Consider the following 20,592-nt stretch of genomic DNA (forward strand, 5'->3'; position numbering starts at 1 on the left):
CAAGCGAAGTTTATATGTTTGTGGTCAAACGGAGTTTATATGTTTGTGGTCAAACGGAGTTTATATGTTTGTGGTCAAGCGAAGTTTATATGTTTGTGGTCAAGCGAAGTTTACATGTTTGTGGCAATTTTTTTTTTGACAACGATATCTCGGAAACCACAAGATCTAGAAAGATGCCGTTTTCACTGACCGATTGCAAATTTTCTCTAGTGTTCAGTTCTAATTGAATATTTAAAAAACATATTCGTTATTTTATTATTACATCTTTTAAGGGTACACTGGAAGTGTTGAAATTTTAAAAAAAAGTAAAGCAACATATCCGACGAGTTATACAATCCGACATCACATATTTGTATACAGGGGTTGTATATCTCTCAGCGTTTGTTTTCATAGCCAAATGATAATGAAAAACGGAGAATAACTATTTCTCTAGTCTACTATGAATCTTTATTGTTTAGAGTGTATTGCCCAATGAACATCATACAGGTATATCACTGACATTATAATTAATTGTGTGTGTAATGTACTTGCTTATTACTGTATATACTGCATGCAAGAAGAAAGAAAACACTGATCATACATGAATTAGAAACTCCAACCGGAAGTAGGTTCAAATCTTGCAAACGGTGCGAGATATTGAAAAAATAATCGAAGAAATCTCCCCTTTATAATACCCCTTGCTGATTTTTATCAAGATGTCCTTCACTCGTGCCTATGAAAGGACATATACAGATGATGTGAGGTATGACAAGGAGATTAATGCTCATATGTGAATGATACGCTGCGTAGAGAGCGTAGGTTCAGCTAATTATTATTATTATTAAAAAGAGACATGAAGTTCATAAGTTAAAAAGGAGCATTAAGGAAATGTAAACATTTTGTTTCACTATATCATAATATTTTTGTTCTATTCTTCTGCATTGTATTAATGTTTCTTTCTTTATCAAAGATCGTTTTCTCTTGCATTGTTAGCTCTTCCAGCTAGCCTAGTTACTAGCATCCTCGATTCCCGGTAGGGGAGCCTTGAAATTTGTATCCATTACAGTGGGTCGGATTCCACTTTAAACTGTAGGTTCGCGTCTCATGTAGCTCTGATGATGAAAAGGGACACTAAATACCAACCAATCTTGCTTTCTAATGGAGTCAGTTTAATTTGTGGTGTAAATTTTGGTGAATGCGCATGGGAGATATGAAATCAGTTTTCATCCAAATTGCCAATATTAAAATTTAACTCCAAGTTCGTAGTTTTTGTGTAATAACGTTTCAAATATCTATCTTTATTAGGGCGACCATACATCCCGTTTAGACCGGGACAGTCCCGTTGTAGGGGCGTCTCCCGGCCGTCCCGTCAGTAGATGGAAGAAAGTAGTATTTGCCACGTTTTATGGAAGTGAAAGGAGTAAATAGCAAATCTAGTACCTTGTAAAGGTATTAATAATTGATAATAACAAAGAGGCAAGAATTGAACTGAAATTCTCTACATTAAATATGATATATAGTTGGCATGTTTTAGCAGTTGCTTGTTTGTTGAACAAACTTCAACGTATATGTCCTTTTTCATAAGTATCGAATTGCTTGACCTATTGACTTGACTAAAGCTATTCTCAGGTAGGTTCTTCTGAGAAATACTCCTGGCATTCTTCAGTTCAAGAATCAACTTCTCACCTAATGTAATATCAAGGATTCGAGCTGGGCAAAGGAGCAAATGCAGTCAGCATCACGTCCTACTATATTGTAAGTTAAATGCTGTTTATATTTTATAGCTTATATATATTATGTTATAGTACAATATAAATGTATTAGGTATTGCTGAGGTAAACAGGAACTAATTTACGCACTTACCTGTTTCTCATTTCTCATGATTTTTAAAAAGCCGGAACCTGTCCCATTTTCAGCTGAATATTTTATGATCAGCCTAGTCTTTATACTTTTTGAATTTAAACTAACTTAACACAATTGAGGATATTTGTAAAAGAGCAGACAAAAATTCGAACACTTTAGTGCTTAGCGACATTTTCACTTGGAGGATTATCAGTTATTCATATATTTCATAAGTTTTATTCCATAAACTGAATATAGCAGATTTAACTGTCATTCTAAGAATAAAGTTGCTGTTTCTGATATGGAGTAAAAATTGATCAATAAAACATATATTTTTCCGAAGTAACCCAGTCAGTACGATATCTATTATTTTATCGAATTAATTTTTTTGAAACTAGTACTTTTTACGTTAGAAACATGAATATAGACTAACTTTTTGCCTTAAAGGCCTTATTATAAGAAATTAAGTCTACAAAATTTTGATTCACATTGATGACAGTTTAATCTATTATACACTGCAAACACTGCTTGCATTGCACTGAGTTGAACACAATTTTTACACAAAATTAAGTTAACCTTAATTAAGATCTGTAGCCAGCCGAAACGTTTAGAGAGAACAGGGCAAAAGAAAATTACAGGGGTTACCAATTCAACTATATAATGCACGACTCCACATACATAAGCTTATATTATTTTACATCCAGTGTTTATAAACGAATACAACTTTCGTCGTAGTATGGTTACCATGTGAATGATGCAAAAGCAGTTATCTCACTTTTTATTTACACGCGTAAAATCAACAAAAATGCACCAGTGAAGTGTGAAGTGTGCAAAAAGTGAATTGTGTCTATATATGTGTGTGGATGCCAAATCGTGTAACTCCAAAATGGAGATATTTCAGGAGAGAACTTTGAAGTTTAATATCTCATAACAAATTATTATTTCTTTTATGGTTGCAACAAATACATAATTATGAAGTTTACTTTCTAATGCTGATAGCGAACTATATTCTTTCGATGTGATTAACATGATACGTTGAAGTTCTTTCCTGGAAAATTTCAATTTTGTAGTTACACCGCTTGGCATCCATGCCTTTCGTGTGTTCATCGGGTATTCTTTTTTTCATAGCCATTAGAAATGTGGGAGAAAAATAAAAATTTAGAGAAGTTACATAATTATTCTTCTTTCAATTTTAGAGTTACACCGCTAGGCATCCTGCTTTTTATGTGTTAATCGGATATTCTTTTTTCACATTCAATAGAAATGTGGGAGAAAAATAAAAATTTAGAGAAGTTACATAGTCATCCTTATTTCAGTTTTGGAGTTACCCAGCTTGACATCCATGCTTTTCATATGTTAATCAGGTATTCTTTTTTTCACAACCATTAGAAATGTAGGAGGAAAATAAAAATTTAGAGAAGTTACATAGTCATCCTTATTTCAGTTTTGGAGTTACACAGCTTGGCATCCATGCTTTTCATATGTTAATCGGGTATTCTTTTTTTCACAACCATTAGAAATGTAGGAGGAAAATAAAAATTTGAAGAAACCACCTAATTATTCCTTGCCTACGAGCCTGTCTAGCAATAAAATCTCAGGTCATTTGAGAGCATTTGCATAAATATTATAAGTTTACATCGCTGCTCTGATATTTCGTGACAAAGCTCACTGGTTTTAACTAGATCACATACTTGTAATTTATCTCTATGGGCTTACAGTTACTAGTTTACCCTTATAAATAAATAAGTAAATAAATAAAATGTGAACTAGTAACTTGTAAAAAGACTTGTGTTAACGTTTTACAGATTTTATCGTTACTGCTGTAATAGCTTTGAGGAGTACGCTAAAAGTGGGATGAAATTAAGACTGATAGCGAATGGTATATGCATTGTACGAGATAAGGAGTCACCAGGTGGGACCAAATTGAAGTTAAGATCCTGATACATTGTGTATTTTGAGAAAATGTTCAGTTTTCATAAAAAGAATAAAAAAAAAAAAAACACTTGATGAAATCTACTTATATTCAAAAGAATTTTTTCTTTGATGTAATTTGTCACACATGTATGTACTAGTTCTCTCTAATAAATATTTTAAGTAAAAAATGTTTAAATATTCATTTTGCAGAACATCTAAACAGCTAAACCTTTGCGGAATGTTTAATTAGCAAACCTTTCACTACAAATGTTTAGTATCTTAATGCTTGTAAATGACCATTTAAAAAGTGTTTATGCTTGATGCGAAAAAAATAATCGAACACTGAGCTCTAGTAATGTACTTATACATTTAAATATATCTGTCATATTGAAATATTTTGTCTCAATTTTATTGTTCTCAGAAAATGTTTAAATGTATGCATTTACTTTAAGATAGAATTTTATTCTATTTGTAAGTAAAGTTTTTTTGAAACTATAGAACTAGGTCTTCCTAATGGTCATTTCCCGATTGGACTTCCATTAAAACTTTGAAAGTGTTTCTACTTTCCTCCATTCAACCTACATCACCTGCCCACCTGAGTCTCCTAGATTTGATAACCCTAACGTTTGGTAAACAGTATAAATTATGTAGTTCCTCGTTATGAAGTTTTCGCCATCCTCTATTCCCGTTTCTCTTGGGTCCGAATATTCATCTCAATATCTTATTCCCAAATACTTTTACTGAACGTTCTTCCCTCAGAGTAAGCGACCACATTTCGCAACCGTACAGAACAACAGGCATGATTATCGTTTTATATATTTTAAGCTTCAAATTCCTCGATAGGATCCGCCAAGACAAAAGATTTTGAACTGAATAATAACTCGAATTCCCTACTTTTAGTCGATATTTAATATCTTCGTGAATATAGTTTTGATCTGTTAATAGTAATCTTAGATATATGAAAGTGTCCACTTTATCGAGAGTATTATTTGATATTTTAACGCATCGATTCCGATTCCGGAGAACTTACATGATATTATGCATTTAAAATATCTATTTTGCAAATTTCTCTAATTTTAAGTTTCACTTCATGATTTAACTTCATTATGTAAGTTTAACTATTAATTCAGTTTTTATTATATAGTTCATGATCAGTCAAAATAACAACCACAAGTTTTACTGACTTTTCTGCGTGCGTTTTTTGAATTCTTTAAATATGAATAAAAGCATAAGCGCGATTAAAGTATTATTAGAATCTTTCTTATTAAACTCTATGTATTGTTTATTATTTCATCACTGCTAATAATATCTTTAGCGTTATATTTAAATAATTGTTCTGAATAATAAAAAAATATTTGGATATGATCTCTAAATATTTTACTGAAGTTGTTTAAGTAATGATGTTCATTTCAAATAGAAACAATTGATCTCCAGTTTACTAAAGGATTTTTATTGTTTAATTCTGTTCATATTTTAATAACTTGCAAAGATAACAAGCAATAAAAAACGAATGAATCGTTTCCTTGACTATATAAGAATGAATTTTGCCTCTTACTAGTTTACACTAAGGAATAACTTATTACTTAGTTAAACTACCAAGAAAGAAACAACTTAGTAGACAGGCACGAAACAAAGTGTTGTTTTGGCCAACCAAAGATAAGCTTTTACCTACTTTTAACATTTCAGACTTTTTATCAGAGCTATAAATTATGTCTGCATTTATGAGTACTATATTTTAATTAGTAAGTATCTTCCCAGAGGAAACTGGCAAGTAAGACAATCAATCACATTTCATAATCGTGCATTCGAGTGAAGTTCAGTTATTCAGTGGAGTTTAATTTTTCAAAATTGAATCAAAGTCGAGCTGATTAACCTTTTAATTACGGAGCCTTTTAAAAAAATAAAGCCTGGGATACGGCGCCAATTTTGAACAAAATGTAGGGTTATTTTCAAATGGCTGTGGATCAGGCCCTAATAGTCGTAACCTCACGAAAGTTGAAGCATTTTACAGAAAATTCATGAATGTTTCATAATTAGTATGATTTACCCCCCTACAACTCTAATCTAGGATTACGGAGTGGGGAAAACATCATTTTTACAACTTTTCTAACAAAAATTTTGAGTTCCGTCCTCCCTCTGCCGCTCTAGAAATTGACGATGCGTATAAAATGCACATCAAAATGTTCTTTGATATATTCTCAATAACATATAACAGCATTGTTAACATAAGATACATACAGCATAATTAGGAAATTCCTCAAAATTATAATATAACTACGCCACTGATTAGGACAGAAATGACAAAATGCAGAGTTATTTTCAAATGATCATAGCTCAGGCTCTAATAGCAGTAGACTCACGAAAGTTGAATCATTTTACGGAGAATCCATGGAAGTTTCATAATTAATATGGTTTGCGCCCGATCACTGTAATCAAGGATTAGGTTTGGGTGGGAGAATCATCATCAAAGTCATCAAAATTAAATTCGTCTGTGTCTGAGGAAGGAATTTCTTCATCAATTCTTCTTCATTCAATTTGTTCTTCATCCCACTCCGAATCTGTGTCCATTGCTTCCAACTCGTCTCGAATGTCATCTGAACCGAGAACATCTCTCGATGCCATTTTTACTAATACACGCAACACCAAAGTCTCACAAGTAAAACCAACGGTAACACATTTTAAAATTTTAGGGTCCGTAAAGGTAGATTCTACTGTATGTTAAATTAAAATTCGTATGCAGGAAAGAACGCGCTCACAACACTGAGCGATCTTTACGTCTTACAAAGGCTGTAGGAGATCAGAAACCCAAACAAACTCTCTTATCACTCTATGTTGATACCACGTGCAGAAATAAATCTTTCTTTCTCAGCCAGGTCAAGACCTCTCCCCCCACACCCACTATTTCCAATTACGTCCCTGGCACCAAAATTGGAAGGGAAACGTCTCCTGACTTATTATTTATATTTTCTTTCACAACAATTAACTTATTGTTGTGTTAAACCTCTGAGAACTAAACTGCGCACCTTAAAAGTTTAAATGCGTTTTAAAGAGCTTGTATGACAAATACAAACAGTCACGTTCGTTCACTTAAAAAACAAAACAATAACAACATAATTTCTGCATTCAGCAGTTGCCTAGTATGTCTCCTGAATGAAACACATGCAAGTGCTTATATTTGATACCCAGAAAGTTAAAAAACAATTAGGTTTAGTGGGCAAACTGCAAGGTATCTATAAATAGTTACTTCGTATCCCAAGCCTTATTTTTAGGTAACTAAATATAGTTACTTCGTGTCCTAAAGGTTAAGGTTGTAGCATAAAGGATTATAATTCAGATCTGTACAGTAATTTGCTATTTCAAAATTTCAAATTTGAAATTTACAACGTCTACACATCTTAAAATTGTTCACTACTATGTTATTTTATTATACATGTATACTTTCTGTATTGATGCATTGATAAAGAAGAAATATTAGATGTAGGAACTACATTACAGTGAATTTTCCTCGTTTCGATTGCAATGTAAACATGTTTGCGTTTAATAAGGTGAAATCACGTTGCTCACGAGATAATAAAATCCTTGCGGTACAAGCTTGTTTCTGTTAAATGTAGGTAGTTTTTATTCAAAAGTTTGACTGCATAATGTGTAATAACATCGATAAATTTCCCTTCACTTATGAATTCTTCAGTACATTAGTAATTGCCTGTGATGTTTCGGACACTTAAAGTATTTCAGTGTTGTGTGTCTGTACTGAGGACACAATGACTTCGCTATTAAGTTTTTGTTAACTTACTAAAGTTATTGATATTATTGCGCTATTAAAAAGAAACAAACAACTAAAACCAAGTAAAATAAATGTACTTTTCATTGATATCTAGTAAATAATAAACAAGATTGTTACCAATGTAGTATATTGATTAGATATAAGTTACAGGTTAAGAATACATTGAGCAAAACCATTTGTACTTGTATTTTAAAATAAGAATAATTAACTTCTTATATGAATATATAATGAGAAATTTGTTAGATAATAATTAATAAAAACACATTTTGATTGTACATTAGAAATTTTCACTGAAAGAATTTTTTGTGTGCTTGCTATTTTATTTTAATTATTACATTTCTTATATATATACAGGGTGGCCCGAAAGTAGGTATACAGTCCTGTACTGATCGGCTCATGACATTTTATATCATTTACTCATTATTATCCATTATTATCCATTGACTTAGTTTTTTTTTATACGTTTTTTCACTTATACGTTAAACTCGGAATAGATCGAAGAAAATAAATTCATTATTTTAATAAAGTAAACTGACGTATTTGAAAAACACAGGGCTGTATACCTACTTTTGGACCACTCTGTATATATATATATATATATATATATATATACCAAAATTAACAGTGGCGTCACCGAACTTGTTGTGGAAGTTACATGTTGAAATGATAAGATATATCAAAACGAATATTTGGTTTTGACTTATTGAACGAGATTTCAAGAGTTGTGGAATAAAATAGAATATTTTACTATACGTCTTTCACCAGAATATTTAAAAATCCCCGCTGATCTAGTGACTAGCGCGTGCGACTCGGTTGCACGGGTCCGGATCCAATTCCCGGTGGGAGACCACAAAAATTTAATTCCACAATCATTCACTTTCATTAATCATCTGTCTCTTTTGGCCCAAAGAGCATAACCGTGGGACGTTAAAAAAAGTTTCAAAATATTTAATTGAATATATTCTCCAGAACTCTTCAACTGAGGTCAGTAAGATAAGTTTGTATTTCATTCTTCAATAATAATAATAATGTGACAGTTCTTTTTCCATCATTGTTTTTTTGTTTACTTAGATATGATGTAAAAATATCTGTTATCAAATATCTGTTAAGTATGCTTATAAGTATTAATTAAAAATAATTGTTAATTTATTTTTTTTTTGAAACACAGTAGAATAAATAGTGGCATATAGACATCCGAAAATGTGACCTTGTTTCTTTGTAATTAAACAAATAGTAATCTCGCATTTAATACAAGAGATTCGGAACTTCTATGGGTCTCACACTAAATTGTTTACTTAAGTCTCATATAGTTGAAATTACGAAGAAAGTAATTGAGCTTCAAACAATCTATTATCTGAATCAATTACAGTCTAGCATATTTATACTAGATACACCCAAATTTTTTCACATCAATCAAACGTAAGTTGTACTCAGTGCGCGAAATTCATACGCAAATTTCCCCATGGTATAAGTAATATCATGAACCATATTATAGTGAGATACGCTTACAAACATATTGTTAATCAGTTACAATATATGAAGTTAATCATAGTAGTTGCAAGTTAGAATAACTTTTTTCTGTTTTCCATTTAGAAATCAATTGACAGAATGCAGTGGCGGACCCAGAAGGGTAAAAACCTTGGGGAGGAGGGGCAATCAGAATCCAGACTATGATACGCATATCATAAGATTACAATTTTTCATGGGTCCAGCAGAATTTCGAACTCTCTCCTGATGAATAATGTGGCTAGGTTGGACGTGGACATTGTGGACCTTAAGTATTGTTTTACACTTTTCATAACAGAAAAATTGCAACTGAAACTATATCTAATGTTTAAAAAAAAAATCCCAATAATAAATAAAAGGCAACGCAAACTTTCAAAAATATATAAATAATAGGTTCAATTATTTTTGTCGCTCAAAGATCTGAGGCGCTTAGGGTCCCCGGCCCTGGGTTAGATTCACCACTGACAGAATAAAATGTAAAATTTATTAATATCTCCCGCATTTTTCTGACTTAATTTGTTAACGTATAGATTTAATTTAATGGTTTATTGTAAGTGATCAAAGATTTTGAAGTTTCCAGTGAAGTCTATTCATGAAAAAACACCTGTACTTTCTTGAAATTCTGTATTATGTGCAGGTTTATTTATATTTTTATATTAATATATTTCTTGGTTTTGTTTCACACACATACACATTATATATATTACACAGTCTATTTAATAAGTTGATGGAATTAGTACTCGCAATTTGATTTTCTACATCATGGTTTGCAATGAATTATACAATGATTATTACGTGTTACCGTTCTGAGCACTTTCTTCTGTGCTTTGAATTCCTCGTGCACTTTTGCTGAAGGATTACTATAAGATTATTTTTGATTTGATCTCTCTGTTGTCACGCCTGTTAACACGTGAAGGAGCACCGAAATTTTCATAAATTTATACTATGTAAATATTTTTTCACTCTTTCAGATAAATTAGTTTGCTGAAACATACGCATGTTGAACAACAATGAGTACTTGGTGGCCAATAAGCACGCACAGAATATAAACTAAGTTAGTGTAGAATTTCACGTTTCTCCGATTCCAATTGCTTCTGGGAGAACATATTTGAGCATTTGTACTTTGAGAAAAGCAAGATGTGACACACGTCATAATAATTTAAGTTTTAGAGTGAAACTCCTCGAGACATTACTCCAATTTTTATCTGTACTCCTTTTATCTAGATTTAATTTGGGCTGTTTTGGTCCTAACTTAGTAAGTTTTGTATATGTTCCTTTCTGCTTAAGAAGTTATTTGGTGGATCTTGATAACTTTAATTATATCATTGGATAAATATATAGCGATGATAATACCAGTTTCCTTATTATATTTAAATTACTATCTGACATTTTTAGGATGCACAATGTGTATTTGAAGAGTACACTCTGGAAATTCCCGTGTACGATGGAAAATAACGTTGTGGCTAAACTCGTACCGCAAACTAATAAAATTGTTGATATGCCGCAACAAGCAACCAGAATTAAATTTATTTCTTAGCAAAGTGTGATAATGAAGTGAATCCGGTAACATCATAACAGGTAACAGTGACTTGCGTCCGTTCGTTACTCCACACGAAAATTCTTGAACAAAAACGAATTTTTTAATTTTATTTTTCTTCCAAAATGTTAATCTGGGCCGATTTAGTTAGTACAGTCAACCCGTTAATATAGGTTAACCACCACGGGTAACGGTGGTTTATATTTGTCTGTTGTTCCGTACGATAACTCTTAAACGAAAACAATTTTTTCGAATTCTCTAAAGAGAGACAATCTAGACCGAGTTCGTTAACGGAGTCAATTTGATAACATCGTTAACGGATAATGGCGACTTACGTCTGTTCGTTATTCCATGCGATAACTCTTGAACAAAAGCAAATTTTCGAATTCTGTATAAAGCGATTATTTTGGTCGAGTTCGTTAGCGGAGCCAATTTGATAACATCTTTAACGGGCAATGATGATTTTACGTCCGTTCGTTACTCCCTATGATAACTCTTGAATAACAGGGAATTTTTTAAAATATGATTTCTGCAATAGATAGATAGAGTAAATATCTCGGCCAATTCGTTAATGGGGGTCAATCTGTTACAATTCTAAAGGTAAGGGCGACTTTAAAAGTGGGCATTACTTTGCACGATCATTCGGGAAACAAAAGGGAATTTTTGAATTCTACTTCTTGCAATAAATAACCAAAACGATTATTTGGTCCGATTTAGTTAGCGGAATTAATCCGTTAACACCTTCACTAGTAACGGTGGCTTTAACGGATGGTTATCCATATTCCAGTTTCTAAAATTGAAATAAAGGTAGTAGAAGTTATACATTATGCCGCTAGATGGCAGCAAACATCCTTCAGCGGTTGACATCTACCGGACGAAATTGAAATTTATAGCGCGTGATTCCTTTTACTCTCTAATATGGCTTATTAATTTCTTAATTTCAGGTTATCTGGTGTTGAGATGCACAATAACTATTGCAAGAACACGCAAGGTGAATAAACGAAAAAATGAATTTGGATAGGGAAAGAAATAGAGGAAATTACAATTGGAAGGGGATATCATAAGGATATTCACTATTACCATTTCTTTAATATCTATTTAAAAGAATTAGTAAAATAATGCCTATGCTATTTTAATGGAAGGTAGTAAAATTGTGTGTAATATGATTTCAAGATTGTATAATTGTATAGTATGTCTGCAATTTAAATCAAAAATTAGCATAATGTTACAAAACCTGAAGAAAAGCTTAATAATATAGGATGAAAAAAAAAAAAAAGATTTCGTTTCAGATACACAACCTAAATACTAACTATTTGATAATCAATCACTGTGAATATAGCCTATGTAAATGTTATATGAAAGATATGTAACCAACATATCTTCAGTAATTCCGTTGAAGATTACAACGTACTTAGTTTCTCACAAAATACAGTGAGCTTTAAGTAAGAGTAGGGTAATTATCACAAAAAATACCACGTAACATACACAGTACTTTAATGATACATTATATATATATGTACTGCACGTAAATATAGATATTAATAGATATATATAATTTTCTCACACATATCTTTTTATATATACTTATTTATATTTTTAGATATATAACAAATTGAATATTAGTGTAACATTTGAGGAGGTTGCGTTGTCCTGATAATTTACTACGTAGTACCTATCCTATATTCAATTCTCAACAATAACATACGCAGTGAATTTATCTCGTTTTACACTCCTTCAGTTGGCGCAGTCAACTTCCTTAGGTTTTTTTTCGCTTTTTTTTAAATGCTTGACACTGTAGTTACTGCTAGGTAAGATAGCTTGAACTATTTAATTTAATGTTCTACAAAAGCACAGCGTTGTCCCATGTTTTAATCACGGCCTCATATACTTTTTGGCCAGAAAGTACTAATGTAAGTTGACTGTACCAATTTGTTAGTAGATGTTAAGTTAATTACATATAATAATAATAATATATATATATAGTATATACATACATATATATCAATTACTTCCTCCTGAGCATCATAAAGGTCTATTAATTGACTTTCCATAATATAGTTTCAAGACTTTGGTCATATATTTATACAGTCTTTCTGATTCAGACATAGGTTTCAATCTTCTCTCTTTTCCCTTATTTATTTTTCTTTCTTTCTTTTTTTTTACTTACTTATTTGTGTTCTTTTTTTTTTGTTTGGAAGTATATTTCCATTGGTTTTACCGAAGCGTATGCCACATGGCCACAGCCTTTCGTGGATTTTGAACCATATCATGCCAATGTTCTCGTTCAGGTCCATTTTCTTGAGGTCCAATCACACAGCAGCCTACAAGTGGATTATTTCCTATCAGGTCGTTACCCTGGTCCATTATACACACCTAAAAAGTATGAAACAATGAAGTTATTAGAGTCCATTCTCGATAATCCAGACTAAAAGAGGAAAGTACTCAATGTCCGCCATATTGAAAGGTGTTCCCAAAGAATGAAAATTAATGTTTTTACCTACAGTAACAATTTATGCTTTAATAACGAGTGTCCACACCCGATGATAGCCCGCAATAAGATTCATTTGCCATTGTAAATATTTCAAGGATTTCGTTTACATTTTCAGAAATTTGTGAATCAGTTAGATGATCAGGAATTCACACTCGGGAATTGCCAACTGTATGGAGCCACGAGATGACGTCTGGCACCAGTTAGTGACGCCAGAGGTTCTGACAGCGACCTTCAGAAACATGCACTGTCGTGTTTGATTGTGTTTGGACGCTCAGGAAGAGCATTTTCAGCACCTGTGACAACCTGATTTCATTTCATTTCTTATATATTTCATTTCATTTCCTAGGCATGAAATGTAAATGTTTTATTTCCTCTTGTACTTTTGTTTTTTACGAACATTTTTTTAGGGCTACCTTTTTTTAGGGACACCCGGTTTAAGAACCTAAAATGGGTGGTCCCATGCCAAGACGGATTAACTAGATTTTTGTTGAAATTGAAATCGAGTGACATTTGTGTTGAGAACTGAAAAGTTCTTCACTCGCCATAGAATCCACTCATCACATCGATTTACCCCATCCATTGGCAAACTAAACAATCTACAAACTTGGTTCATTCTGGCATGATAAAACTCTCAGTTCACAAAATATTACTCTATCTCAATTTCCTCACAAATGTAGTTAGTCTGTTTTGGCATGGGATCACCCAAATATACTACAGTAGAGTTTTCCCTCACTTTTTCGGTGTCTGACACACTTAGGTTTGTGACTGTGTTTCACGACTTTTCGGCAGCACTCCATGTCAGGATGTAGAAATAAACACACACACACACACACACACACACACACACATATATATATATATATATATATATATATATATATATATATATATATATATAGATAGATAGATAGATAGATAGATAGATAGATAGATAGATAGATAGATAGATAGATATGGTGAGTATGTAAAGTAAAGTAACTTCAAGAAATTGATTTTGAGTTAAATAAAATTTAAAGTGCTGGTATCCGTATGATCGCGTAGTTACCGCGAGATTCAAAGTCAAGTTCTTTTGCAAGCAATGTCGGTATGAGATACTGCTCTATACACACCGGTGAGGAAGAATGTGGGCCACGGTATCTAGATAACTCAATTTTCACAACTTTGTTGATACCTCTCTGTTCACCCCCACCCGAGGTGTATAATAAAACATATTTTAAATTCACATGCAATATTTGAAAAAAGCGTGAACTGAGCACATGACTTTGTTTACTTTCGTAAATAATGGAAAAGATGAATCTGTTGCTCACTGAAAATCTTTCGCAAATCTTGAAATCGAATTCGATACAACCATCCTTATTTTGTGTTCCACGTCGATTTTTTGTTCGCTACTTTTTATCAATAAAAGTACGAGGTAGGGTAGCTATCATTTCAGCAAAACTTTCTAAATATTTGATGTTAGCGCTGTAAGTTTTCATGGCATGCTAGATAGCCGCAGCGAACAGTTTGGGAAACGCTGCACTACAGTATTTACATATACTGAGCGTTTAAATTTTTAAATATACATACATTTAGAGTTGTCAAGGAGATGGTATAAGTATATGTGGTTCGTGTCCTGCGGTTCCCAAGGAGGGTTTGGTCATTTACTACGGTCCGGGATTTGATCTTCTACAATTTATACGTCTCCTTTAGACTTTGATAACAATTAGGATCTTTAGCCAAAGCCGACCATATAGCCACTGGACAACACGGTTCAGAGTTCGGGTCAGAACGTTCTGGGAAATCGACATAAAAGTTGACTCCAATTGTATTCTCAATGCTGATGCGATTTAATAATACGAAAATTATTACGTCGCATAGGCATTGGTTATTTGTGCTGAAAAGGAAAGTAAATTAGATTATTTCTTAAAACTAGAAAATATGAATTTAGATCATGATAATTGTTTTGGTAAAGGATACTCAAGATTTCACTTTTCAGTTTAATTAACAACACTAAAACAGCACGAACACATATTACTTTACATTTGGCACTTTAATTTGGATAACTGAATACGATAATAAAATTTAATACTCGGCCCATTTATTATTGCTGTAAGCGCGGAAGACGCGGTTGTCGCGGGTTACCGGTTGTGTTTCGTTACATCATTATTTTCCACAATCTCGTACTGTCACTGTTCACTCGCTTTGACACTGAAGAAAGATCATTTTTGGTGGTTCCAGGGGGGAAGTCCTGAAGGTTACGGGTTGAATTCCCTCTTCATCCATTTTGTCTTTTGTTGATAGACCAGAAACTTTACGCTGCTCTGCTGCTCCTCGTCATTAAGACGATTTAAAAGTAACTATCATGTGTAAGTGATTTGAGATTTCAAATTATCTTCTTAAGACTGCATTTTTATAATTATCAACGCACTTTTAACGTCATTTCGCCAGCCCCCCCACCTTGGAGTTTCGAAAAAAAACCTATGCCAATCGTTTGTGCTACGTTTGTGCCGGAATGTACCGCAAAAATTTTCGTTTGTACCACTTCCGGTACGAAGTTATAAGGGTTTTAAAGTGGGGGGGCTGGGGAAACGGCAGCCCCCCCACCTTGGAATTTCGAAACGAAACCTATGCCAATCGTTTGTGCTACGTTTGTGCCGGAATGTACCGCAAAAATTTTCGTTTGTACCACTTCCGGTACGAAGTTATAAGGGTTTTAAAGTGGGGGGGCTGGGGAAACGGCAGCCCCCCCACCTAGGAATTTCAAAACAAAACCTATGCCAATCGTTTGTGCTACGTTTGTGCCGGAATGTACCGCAAAAATTTTCGTTTGTACCACTTCCGGTACGAAGTTATAAGGGTTTTAAAGTGGGGGGGCTGGAGAAACGGCAGCCTTCAAACTTGGAATTTCGAAACAAAACCTATGCCAATCGTTTGTGCTACGTTTGTGCCGGAATGTACCGCAAAAATTTTCGTTTGTACCACTTCCGGTACGAAGTTATAAGGGTTTTAAAGTGGGGAAGGGGGGGGGCTGGAGAAACGGCAGCCTCCAAACTTGGAATTTCGAAACAAAACCTATGCCAATCGTTTGTGCTACGTTTGTGCCGGAATGTACCGCAAAAAATTTCGTTTGTACCACTTCCGGTACGAAGTTATAAGGGTTTAAAAGTGGGGGTGCTAGAGAAACGGCAGCCTCCAACTTTGGAATTTCGAAACAAAACCTATGCCAATCGTTTGTGGTACGTTTGTGCCGGAATGTACCGCAAAAATTTTCGTTTGTACTACTTCCGGTACGACGTTATAAGGGTTTTAAACTGGGGAGCTGGGGAAACGGCAGTCCGCCACCTAGGAATTTCAAAACTAAACCTATGCCAATCGTTTGTGCTACGTTTGTGCTGGAATGTACCGCAAAAATTTTCGTTTGTACCACTTCCGGTACGAAGTTATAAGGGTTTTAAAGTGGGGGGGGGCTGGAGGAACGGCAGCCTCCAAACTTGGAATTTCGAAACAAAACCTATGGCAATCGTTTGTGCTACGTTTGTGCCGGAATGTACCGCAAAAATTTTCGTTTGTACCACTTCCGGTATGGAGTTATAAAGGTTTTGAAGTGGAGGGCTGGGGAAACGGCAGCCCCCCACCTAGAAATTTCAAAACAAAACCTATGCCAATCGATTGTGCTACGTTTGTGCCGCAATGTACCGCAAAAATTTTCGTTTGTACCACTTCCGGTAAGAAATTGTAAGGGTTTTGAAGTGGCGGGCTGGGGAAACGGCAGCACCCCCACCTAGGAATTTCAAAGCAACATTTATGTCAATCGTTTGTGCTAGGTTTGTGCCTGAATGTACCGCAAAAATTTTCGTTTGTACCACTTCCGGTACGAAGTTATAAGGGTTTAAAAGTGGGGGTGCTAGAGAAACGGCAGCCTCCAACTTTGGAATTTCGAAACAAAACCTATGCCAATCGTTTGTGGTACGTTTGTGCCGGAATGTACCGCAAAAATTTTCGTTTGTACCACTTCCGGTACGAAGTTATAAGGGTTTTGAAGTGGGGGCTGGGGAAACGGCAGCTCCCCACCTAAAAATTTCAGAACAAAACCTATGGCGATCGTTTGTGCTACGTTTGTGCCGAAATGTACCCTCAAAAATTTTCGTTTGTAGCACTTCCGGTACGAAGTTATAAGGGTTTTGAAGTGAGGGCTGAGGAAACGGCAGCCCCCCCACCTAAAAATTTCAAAACAAAACATATGCCAATCGTTTGTGCTACCTTTGTGCCGGAATGTACCGCAAAAATTTTCGTTTGTACCACTTCCGGTACGAAGTTATAAGGGTTTTAAAGTGGAGAGGCTGGAGAAACGGTAGCCTCCAACCTAGGAATTTCAAACCAAAACTTATGTCAATCGTTTGTGCTAGGTTTGTGCCTGAATGTACCGCAAAAATTTTCGTTTGTACCACTTCCGGTACGAAGTTATAAGGGTTTTAAAGTGGGGGGGCTGGAGAAACGGCAGCCTCCAAACTTGGAATTTCGAAACAAAACCTATGGCAATCGTTTGTGCTACGTTTGTGCCGGAATGTACCGCAAAAATTTTCGTTTGTACCACTTCCGGTACGAAGTTATAAGGGTTTTGAAGTGGGGGCTGGGGAAACGGCAGCTCCCCACCTAAAAATTTCAAAACAAAACCTATGCCGATCGTTTGTGCTACGTTTGTGCCGGAATGTACCCTCAAAAATTTTCGTTTGTACCACTTCCGGTACGAAGTTATAAGGGTTTTGAAGTGAGGGCTGAGGAAACGGCAGCCCCCCCACCTAAAAATTTCAAAACAAAACATATGCCAATCGTTTGTGCTACGTTTGTGCCGGAATGTACCGCAAAAATTTTCGTTTGTACCACTTCCGGTACGAAGTTATAAGGGTTTTAAAGTGGAGGGGCTGGAGAAACGGTAGCCTCCAACCTAGGAATTTCAAACCAAAACTTATGTCAATCGTTTGTGCTAGGTTTGTGCCTGAATGTACCGCAAAAATTTTCGTTTGTACCACTTCCGGTACGAAGTTATAAGGGTTTTAAAGTGGGGGGGCTGGAGAAACGGCAGCCTCCAAACTTGGAATTTCGAAACAAAACCTATGGCAATCGTTTGTGCTACGTTTGTGCCGGAATGTACCGCAAAAATTTTCGTTTGTACCACTTCCGGTACGAAGTTATAACAGTTTTGAAGTGGGGGGCTCGTAAACGGCAGCTTCCCACCTAGCAATTTCAAAACAAAACTTATATCAATCGTTTGTGCTACGTTTGTGCCGGAATGTACCGCAAAAATTTTCGTTTGTACCACTTCCGGTACGAAGTTATAAGGGTTTTAAAGTGGAGGGGCTGGAGAAACGGCAGCCTTCAAACTTGGAATTTCGAAACGAAACCTATGCCAATCGTTTGTGCTATGTTTGTGCCGGAATGTACCGCAAAAATTTTCGTTTGTACCACTTCCGGTACGAAGTTATAAGGGTTTTAAAGTGGGGGGGCTGGAGAAACGGCAGCCTCCCAACTTGGAATTTCGAAACAAAACCTATGGCAATCGTTTGTGCTACGTTTGTGCCGGAATGTACCGCAAAAATTTTCGTTTGTACCACTTCCGGTACGAAGTTATAAGAGTTTTGAAGTGGGGGGCTCGTAAACGGCAGCTTCCCACCTAGCAATTTCAAAACAAAACTTATATCAATCGTTTGTGCTACGTTTGTGCCGGAATGTACCGCAAAAATTTTCGTTTGTACCACTTCCGGTACGAAGTTATAAGGGTTTTAAAGTGGAGGGGCTGGAGAAACGGCAGCCTTCAAACTTGGAATTTCAAAACAAAACCTATGCCAATCGTTTGTGCTATGTTTGTGCCGGAATGTACCGCAAAAATTTTCGTTTGTACCACATCCGGTACGAAGTTATAAGAGTTTTGCAGTGGGAGGTTGGGAAACGGCAGCCTCCAACCTTGGAATTTCAAAACAAAACTTATGTCAATCGTTTGTGCTACGTTTGTGCCTGAATGTACCGCAAAAATTTTCGTTTGTACCACTTCCGGTACGAAGTTATATGAGTTTTCAAGAGGGGCTGTGGTAACGGCAGCCCCGCACCCAGTAATTTCGAAATGAAACCTATGCCCACTCATTGCACTACTTTTGAACAGGAACGTTTCGCTAAACTCTTTTCTGTACCACTTCCGGTACAAAGATACGAGTGTTTCAAACTACGGGGCTGCCGTTTTCATACCCCCTCGGAATTTCGAAACGAGACCTATGCAAATCGTTTAACAACAGTTGTGTCGGAATGTATCGCAAACATTTTTGTTTGTATCACTTCCAGTACAAAAGTATGACAGTTTTAACTAGGGGGCTGCCGTTTCCAGAACCAATATCTTGGAATTTCGAGATAAGACTATGTCAATCGTTTGTGGTACGTTTTTACCGGAATCTACCGCAAAAAAAATTACGTGCCTGAAGTTGGCCCCCAACCTCTCCCAAATTACACCAAACGTTGCACATCGTTAATGCATCGTTAGTGCAAGTTAGTGCATTTAGAACTAACTTTAGTGCTAGCAGCCTTTACGAGATATTGAAGATTTTGATGGGGGACCAACTTCATATGAAGTTAGCCCCCCACCCATCTTTATGCAGACAGATTTTCACTAAACTTAGCGCATCGTTAGTGCATCGTTAGTGCACTTAAACACACTAAGCACTACCGTAAGTGCTACCATATTTTGGGATTATTCAAGATTTTCGGTGGGGGGGCCAACTTCAGAAATATCAAATTCTATACAAATAGAGGTAGAAACATGGGGTTGACGGTAATCGTTAGTGCATCGTTAGTGCACTTAAAAGCACTAAGCACTAACGTTAGTGCTACCATATTTTGGGATTTATTCAAGATTTTCGGTGGGGGGCCAACTTCAGAAATATCAAATTCTATACAAATAGAGGTAGAAACATGGGGTTGACGGTAATCGTTATTGCATTGTTAGTGCACTTAAACGCAATAAGCACTAACGTTAGTGCTACCATATTTTGGGATTTATTCAAGATCTTTGGTGGGGGGCCAACTTCAAAAATATCAAATTTTATACAAATAGAGGTAGAAACATTGAGTTAACGGCAATCGTTAGAGCGTGATTAGTGCACTTAAATGCACTAAGCACTAACGTTAGTGTTACCACATTTTGAAATTTATTCAAAATTTTTGGTGGGGGCCAACTTCAGGAATATCAAATTCCATACAAAGTGTCAGTATTTTCAGGAATCAGTAAAGAATGCACTAATTACTTTTTTAGTGCTTGAAGAGGGCGCAAATTCACGCTGACCACCAAAGATATTTTACTTGTAGCACCTACACTAATTAAGCACTAACGTTAGGGGTTGGTGCACGAAGAAGCACTAACGATGCACTAAGGATTGTACTGGAAATGATTTTTAGTGCTTTTTAATTTGGCAGAAATTTGACAGTGAAAAACTCCCCTTAAATTTCTTATGTGAGTTTCCTGAGATGTAACTGGCCATAACTACACTAATAGTGATGCACTAACGAAAACGGCTC

General features: G+C 35.2%; 1 protein-coding gene across 1 annotated transcript in view; it reads right to left on the reverse strand.

Annotated features, from left to right (window-relative positions):
• Positions 1–6: 6 nt before the first annotated feature.
• The window catches only part of Sytbeta (Synaptotagmin beta), a 506,258-nt gene continuing 485,672 nt past the window's right edge, over positions 7–20,592 (reverse strand). Inside the window, exon 8 of the mRNA XM_081753867.1 lies at positions 7–12,935. Coding sequence (XP_081609993.1) covers positions 12,777–12,935 — 159 coding nt within the window. The 3' untranslated portion in view covers positions 7–12,776. The remainder of the gene's footprint in view (positions 12,936–20,592) is intronic.

The sequence above is a fragment of the Thermobia domestica genome, chromosome 3 (genome assembly GCF_964235325.1).
Source record: "Thermobia domestica chromosome 3, izTheDome1.hap1.1, whole genome shotgun sequence".
In the NCBI taxonomy this organism is placed as follows: Eukaryota; Metazoa; Arthropoda; class Insecta; order Zygentoma; family Lepismatidae; genus Thermobia; species Thermobia domestica.